Source organism: Aquarana catesbeiana, linkage group LG02 (assembly GCF_042186555.1).
Source record: "Aquarana catesbeiana isolate 2022-GZ linkage group LG02, ASM4218655v1, whole genome shotgun sequence".
Lineage (NCBI taxonomy): Eukaryota > Metazoa > Chordata > Amphibia > Anura > Ranidae > Aquarana > Aquarana catesbeiana.
Window position 1 is genome coordinate 448202686 of NC_133325.1, and position 7888 is coordinate 448210573.

A 7888-nucleotide genomic window follows, 5' to 3' on the forward strand; every position below is an offset into this window, starting at 1 on the left:
GAATGGACAGTAGCAAGGGTTGAAGCCTTGACGTGGCGCTACTGCTCACGTGTTGCTGTCTTTGTAAATACAAATAGCAACATGTGTTAACCATTTTTGTTTGGTGGTCTGGAAATAAGAGACAATGATTAAAGATGACCTCAACAGCATGACAGTTCCTCTTGATGGAGAGACTGTCAACTCAAGGATCAGAATATGCTACCAACACAACATAGCACAAAGAAGCATACAGTTGGAAACGTGATTCTATGCAAGATATATTAGTTGGTCACTGCTGAGCTGCATCCAGATGCCCAGGACCCCTCCCATTTACCATCTCTGACCCTGGGGACACCAGGGCCCTCTCTGATCCTCCGCCTGTTTCATGACCATCTGCAATTGTCCATAGTCACTAGTGTGAGTGAGTAATCTACCCTGCTGCCATGTTACTCAAGCCCTGGAAATGATGACTGCCTGTCAGGTCACCTTGAGGCTAGGTGACAGATGCACTCTGTAGGAATCGGAAGTGCACCGCTAGGTAGTGGATCCTAGGACTGACTGCTGTGGATTGAAACCTGGGAGGTTCAGGAAGCAGGTCTACTGGATCACTAACACAGATCCCACTGGGAGCTAGAGCATAGATTCTCCAGGGCGCGGAGTCTAAGAGCCAGTAGGTGTTCACCAGAGCCTCTAGTGGTGAGGATGGACTGCGCTGCAGTCTGGCTCCAGGTCGCATCCCCCAGGGTCTCACATCTCATGCTCACGGTAGACTACAGGAGAAGAGGAAAGAGGCAGCAGGCTGGAACAACAAGGAAGTAAGGGACAAGCCAAGGTCGAGGCCACAAGCAGACAAGGACAACAGAGTACACGCCAAGGTTCAGGGTCGCAGGCAAACAGGGATGGTCAGGGACACGCCAAAGGTCAGGGTCACGAGCAGACAGGAATAGTAGAGAACAGGCCAAAGTCGGTTAACTGGAATCAGACGTAGAAAACACAGCCAGTACACACGAAAGCTAACACACAATGGTTGATCAGCACTACTGGCTTGCAGTGCACAGGTTAATATAGGGTTCCCTGATAGGAGCTGGGGTGGAGCCATGCTAGAGGAGAGCTTACAAAAGCAGTCAGGTGACGGTCAGCTGGTCTCTAGAGATGAACACATGGAGACAGGTATGCTGACAGACAAACTCTATTGCATAACCATGACACTGCCCTTTGAACTGTTGCCCCTTGTAATTGCGTTAGCCTGTGAACCTCTGTCTGGTTAACTGTTGCCCTCATGATTGCAAGCCTGCAACCTATGTCCTGTGAACTGTTGAGGACTGTATAGAGTAACCCCTGCTCTAACTATCTGCTGTGTATTCTGGTGGAGGGAAAGCTGAACGGCGTGACTGGACACAATACATTGGATTACCCTTTGCACATTGAAATAGTGTAGAGAGAAATCTCATCAATTTTCTAAGTTCAGCCTGATGGTTAAATGTAGAAAAACTACAATTATAAGGCCTCTAGTAAGTTAGTAACAATATATGGACTAGTTCATTTAGATAAACACACAAATCTAACAAGTAAAGCAAAACTCAAGAAAACAATTATTTCTGAACAAAATTTTTTTATTTAACAGTTAACATAAACAAAACAAAAAAAAAAAAAAAAATTAGAGTACATTCTCCCCCAACCTGGTGACCAGTCGCTGTAGGGACATATTAATCCCAGCCAACTGGTCACCAAGGTACCGCATAGCCTCCAGGTGTCTCCTGAGGCTACGCTGGTACCTCTGCAGAGCCACAGAGTGACGGAGCTGCCGGCGATTGTGGAGGGCCAAAGATCGACGCAGCCTCCGGGTAACTGCAAAATGTCTCTTTTGGACCTCCACAATGCGCCGCAGATAATCCGTCACATGTGGCTCTGGAGGGTGGGGGATGTGTGCCTGTTCTGGAGCGGGTGAAGGATGCACTGGGGAGGCCAGGTGGGGGGATGTTGAAGGGTGGAGGACTGTAGAAACCACTGGGGACTCAGAAGGACAGCCAGTCCAACCAGACGCGGGCAGGTCCAGGTCTTCGTCCACAGGCTGCAGTTGCAGGATGAAGACTTCACCTGTGAAGAAAAGAAAATACATTAGATAGATAGATAATACAATACACATGGCTTCTTCACCCTAACATTATATAAAGGCAACGATCTCCCAGGCCTTGTAGACAATCCTGTAACATCTTGAGATGTTTTCACTTCCATCCATACCAGTTTTTGATATTTAGTGAGATGCACCTAATCAATTTGTGTGTAGGAGATAGTGGTGTCTGTGTCAATTCGCTGCATCATACCAAGTTTGCAGAGCTGTGCAGGAAGGTGTAGTACTACTTTACTGTACTCTGACCGGGGTGGAGCTGAGTGTCCTCCCCGGCCAGAGTACAAAGGGATTCCCCTCTACACATCGAGCAGTGTAAAGGGGAATCTCCCAAAGATTTTATCCGCTTGGTCGCACGGGCGGCTGGAGAAAATCTTAAGGTGTAATGGACGCCTAAGTGCTACTGCTAACTAATCTACCTCATCCAGACTGACTGACTTTGGCAAATATGGAGGATCAGTTGCACTTGCAGAAAAACATATCAGCTATACCAGCTTTTAACATTACACTCACCAAAGAGAAGCCATTCAAGCCATTGCATTTGGGATGACCTAATAAAAAGTTGTTTAATAAAATATAGCAGGCTATTTTTTAAAGTTGATAATTTTGTAAGGCCACTGATTGTTGAATAAATTAAGCCCCACTTCTGTTCTAGGCTAGGTAGGTTACTCACTCCTGGTCTAGGCTAGGAGGTATAACAGGTATAACATCATGAGAAAAGTGTTAATGCATGCATTAGGGGCATGCCAGAGATTGAACATGTCCAGGGACTGCCAGCCAATAGCTGGAGATTCTTTTCTGACACCCCCCCCAGCCTGCTGTGTTATTCATAATGATTAACAGTGATTGGCTCAGACTGGGAATCTAAACTGCAGCAAGAAGGTGGCATGATCAGGGACATTGGGGAAATATTAACAAGCACAGGTCACGCTAACAGGAAGACTGGAATCATCTGCAGAGGGGAACTAATATAATTAATGGTTCCAGCTAAACCGAAGCCTTGCAGAATAAATCACAAGCTATTCTAGACAAGGTATGCCATCAGCATTTCATATTTAAAATAATATATTTGCCTGTAAAATACAAAAAAAGTTATGCTTACTCCCTGGATCTGCCGCATCTGGCTGTTCCTCCGCATCCCCAGCAGCCTCTACAGGGCAGGTCTCCTCCACCTCCTGCTCAGCAGCTGTTGAGTAATGATAGAAAAGAACATTACAATCTGCAGTGTACAACAATCTCACACAAGATTATACTAACTTACATGTGGGCGTTGCTGCCTCAGCCTCCTCCTCAGTCTCCCCCTCTGACTGGATGACACCTATTTATAAAGGAGAAATGATGAACGTTAATAAACGTAAATAAATATACTGTAGTGTAAATAGATAAAATTAATTATCCATTAGCATGGCAATACAGGGCAGGTCACTAACGTTTATCTACAAGGCAGGGACATGCATTCACCATTTAGAAAAAATAATTAAAAAAAAAAACAAATACGAGGCACTTACCTGTCCTGGTTCCAGCAGCGCCGGCGAGTGCTAGGTGCACTGCCACTGATCAGGTACCTCAGTTCAGAGCGGCCACGTTCTGTCAAATTACGTAAGTTACGCAATCGCTTGCGTTACCTGACAGAGCGTCGCAGAGGCTCTACCTGTCACTACATGAGCGAGAAACAATGACGCTGGAATCAACAATGGAAGGCTGGACAAATGGAAAAGGAACCACTGTATTAGTGTCACTACTACAGTACTTACTGCATGATGACGTGGAGGACTCCTGCTCCTCTGCCCTCTGCCTCCGGCGGCGCTGGGCCTGGAGACGATCTTTAAATAAAATCAAACACATCATGGTAAATGACTATGTCGCGTCGCATGGTTGACAAAAAAAATTTCCTACACACAATGCAATGCTGACACCAACCCTGATGAGCAAGCAGTTTTTTTATCTCATCCTCCCCTACAGCTGCTAAGAGCTCCTTCTCATGGGGGAGGAGAGATACCTGCTTTCCTCTGCGCCCCGACTGCCTGCGTTTACGCGCTATGGAACTGCAAAACAAAAAGAGAAGAGAAACGGGTTCCACAATTAAACTACAATTGTAATCTGAAAATGACATCAACACATGAAACACATGTAGAATGAACCCGTAGAATGAAACAATGCAAATGGAATTTTTGGATTAGGCACATTTTTTCATGTAGCACAAGGTTTGCACATTTATTTATTAACCAAATTTATTGTAAGAAAAACCTATGCTTTTTTGGTGCACAATAAATAATAAAAGGCAGGATAGGGATTGTGCCGAGTAAATGTCCATTGTGTCCACTCCAGTCCACCTTTCTATTACGCGCTTGTGTGAACTGTGCATAGTGTAAAATTTCCTTCCTTGTTTCTTTTGCAAAGCATTAACCCACTTGCAGATGTGGACCCCCCCCCATAGTAACTAAAAATATGGCGGGTCCGCAAGCTGGTTAAGTCCAGCCACCGTAACACTTTTTTATATATATACATAATATATACATAATAGTTATATATATATAACTTTTTTATTTTTCAATAACAAAAAATGTAAAACCCAGCGGTGATCTAATGCCACCAATAAAAGCTCTATATATGGCGGGAGAAGAGCATAAATTTCATTTGGGTAATACATCACAGGAGCGTGCAGTTTAAAGCTGCAATGCGCTAAATAGCAAAATATGGCCTGGTCAGAAAGGGGGCGCAACCTACAGGTGGTCAGGTCAAGTGGAACTTAAAAGCACTTACTGCTCAGTTTAGTGATAACTAACTAAGAACAAATAACGGCATGGAAATATTCCTCTTAAAATGATTGTGGCGATAATATATAACATGTGCAACTGCAAACTATGTGTAGGCTAGGCACACCTATGCGCAAATTTGGTTTTTCACAGGAGGGAGGATAAATTGAAAATTATTTATTCCTTTTTAAAAAAAAAATTCACCTAACTTTACTGACATCAAATTGTGATAGCAATAACATATGTTTATATGTGTGTGTGTAAAATCAGTGCATTTTTTGGAGCTTTTATCATTGTATAAATGACAATGGTCCCGAAATGGCATCAAAAGTGTCCAATGTGTCCGCTATAATGTCGCAGTCACAATAAAAATCGCTGATCGCCGCCATTACTAGTAAAAAAAATTGTTAATAAAAATGCCATAAAACTATCCCTATTTTGTAGACGCTATAACTTTTGCACAAACCAATCAATAAACGCCTACTGCAATTTTTGTTACCAAAAATATGTAGAAGAATACATATCGGCCTAAACTGAGGAAAAAATTCGTTTTTTATATATTTGTTGGGGATACTTATATAGCAAAAAGCAAATAAAAACCGCAGAGGTGATCAAATACCACCAAAAGAAAGCTCTATTTGTGGGAAAAAAAGGACATCAATTTTGTTTGGGAGCAACGTCACACGAACGCGCAATTGTCAGTTAAAGCGTCGCAGTGCCGAATCGCACAAAGTGGCATGGTCATTTGGCAGCCATACCTCCGGGGCTGAAGTGGTTAAAATGTAAAAAAAAAAAATAATCAGACACGTTACTTACCGTTTTATGTCGCTGAATTTTTTGCGACAGGCAGTCGGGTCACGCCGATGGCGATATGTCTCCTCCACCTTCCTGGAAATCTCCTCCCACTTTTCTCGCTTCCACTCCGTAGTGGTTTCCCTGGAGCGGGGGCCACACAGCTGCATCCAGCAAGGAAGCGTTTCCCTTACCAGGACCTGGGACTCAATATGAGTCCACATTAGGTTACGCTTCCTACTGGATGCAGCTTGTGTCCCCCTCCTGCGCCCATTTTTGGATGCTGCCTTAGAAGGCCCAGGAACAGCCTCCTCCATGCTGCTAGTGCTGGAATGGGTTGCTGCTGGTGCTGCCATTGCCATTATCTCTCTAAGCCACACAGCGTCGGATTTTGCGGCCGCACTTCCGCACTTCCGATTGAGAAACGAATGTGAAAGTTTGGTTGGCTGACTGCTGGGGCAGAGTAGACCAATGCAATGAGCATGAACGATGAAGATTCGACACAGAATCGAAAACATGCAAACGTAAATGTGGCTTATGGTGTCTGTCAAAAGTTAGAAGATTCAACAGAGCAGCTAAACAAACTGTATGATGCTGCTATCGAACATTTCCGGTCAAATGCATCCCAGAAAATTCGACCGGAATGTACGATTGCGACGTCGTACAGTTTAGCTGCTCCGTCGAATCTACTTTGAACATTCGACAGACACCATAAGCCTTTAATGACCGATTCGACCTTAATTCATTTCGATTTTCGGACGAATGCAAGTTTTTAACGAAAAACGAAATAAAGAAAAACGAATTTCGGGAGTAACTAAATAAATTTATATTTCGGACGAAAACGAAATTCCGAAACGAAATATTTCAGTGTGCACATGTCTAGAAATCAATGCCAGTTTTGTGAAATACTACTCTAAATTGTATTCCTCCAGGGTGAGCTACACTATGGAAGAGCTATCTGAGTTCCTAAATAGAGTGTCGTTCCCGGTCCTTTCCTCTTCAGCGAGAGAAAGTTTGGAGGCACCGATCACCCTAGAGGAGGTACAGATTGCACTAGCCTCAATGCAGACGGGTAAAACCCCGGGGTTGGATGGATTCCCATCAGAATTTTATAAACAAAATATAGAGGCAGTGGCACCCAGGCTACACCACATGATCACCAAAACATTGCAGGAAGGGGCCCTTCCTTCCTCCATGGCCCAAGCTATTATAATAGTGATTTCCAAGGCGGGTAAGGACCCTCAGCTCTGCTCATCATATCGACCAATATCCCTCCTTAACTCGGACGCTAAAATACTGACAAAAATCCTTGCCAGACGCCTAAATGAGGTGATTCTCACCTTGGTCCATGAGGACCAGTCGGGCTTTATGCCTGGCAAGGGTACGGACATCAATCCGTAGACTGTACTCGGTCTTGGCCTCGGGGGCTGGGGACGGCTGCCCTGCGGTAGTGGCCTCCCTGGATGCAGAGAAAGCTTTCGACTCGGTCGAGTGGCTGTATCTGTGGGAGGTCCTCCGTAGGTACGGATTTGGTCCAGTCTTCGTCTCCTGGGTCAGGGCCGTGTATGGGGATCCGACAGTAAGGGTCCGTACGGGCACTGTCCTATCTGCACCCTTTTCTCTGAGTAGGGGTACGAGACAGGGGTGCCCCCTATCCCCGGGGCTTTTTGCACTTGCTATAGAACCCATGGCAATCCTCCTTAGGTCTGACCCTGCGGTACAGGGTATTCCTATAGGCCCCCTTCATGAAAAAATATCACTATATGCCGACGACACTCTCTTATATCTCAAGGATGATGGCATTTCCCTGCGGACTGCGCTCTCGGTGATCAATGAATTTGGGAGGTATTCAGGGGTCTGCATAAATTGGGGTAAATCTATACTATTCCCACTCCATTCTGGCACCGATCCCCCCCCCCCCCCGGACGAGCAGCTTCAAAGGGTCTCTCAGTTTAGATACTTGGGGGTGGAGATACACAGGGACCTATAGATGTGCAGTTTGGAAGAACCTTCCGCTCACACCTGTGGGTAGGGGGAATTTGGTTAAGATGACCGTCCTACCCAGGTTCACTTACCTTTTTAGGCACACTCCTATACCTATACCAGTCTCTTTCTTTAACAAACTATATAGCATAATTACTTCCTTTGTATGGAAGGGAGCAATGCCTAGGATAGCTAAATCAACGTTGTAATTGCCAGTCACCTTGGGGGGTTTGGCCCTACCATGTTTCGT

At 45.0% G+C, this 7888-nt stretch overlaps 1 protein-coding gene across 1 annotated transcript; it reads right to left on the minus strand.

Annotated features, from left to right (window-relative positions):
* Positions 1–1636: 1636 nt before the first annotated feature.
* LOC141127180 (uncharacterized) lies at positions 1637–4444 on the minus strand. The gene is made up of 5 exons (XM_073613411.1): positions 4028–4444; positions 3862–3930; positions 3369–3425; positions 3210–3293; positions 1637–2076 (listed from the first exon to the last, which is right to left on the minus strand). The coding sequence occupies exons 1-5, from the start codon at positions 4218–4220 to the stop codon at positions 1637–1639; spliced, it is 843 nt and encodes a 280-aa protein (XP_073469512.1). The 5' UTR covers positions 4221–4444.
* Positions 4445–7888: the final 3444 nt, after the last annotated feature.

What these genes read in the sequence shown, in the direction of transcription:
- LOC141127180 (XM_073613411.1), bottom strand. Translation starts at nt 4,220, where the DNA reads ATGTCATTTTCAGATTACAATTGTAGTTTAATTGTGGAACCCGTTTCT. An exon ending in TGAGGCAGCAACGCCCACAT is followed by an intron (nt 3,294 to 3,368) that starts GTAAGTTAGTAT and finishes ATTACTCAACAG; the next exon opens with CTGCTGAGCAGGAGGTGGAG. An exon ending in AGATGCGGCAGATCCAGGGA is followed by an intron (nt 2,077 to 3,209) that starts GTAAGCATAACT and finishes TTTTCTTCACAG; the next exon opens with GTGAAGTCTTCATCCTGCAA.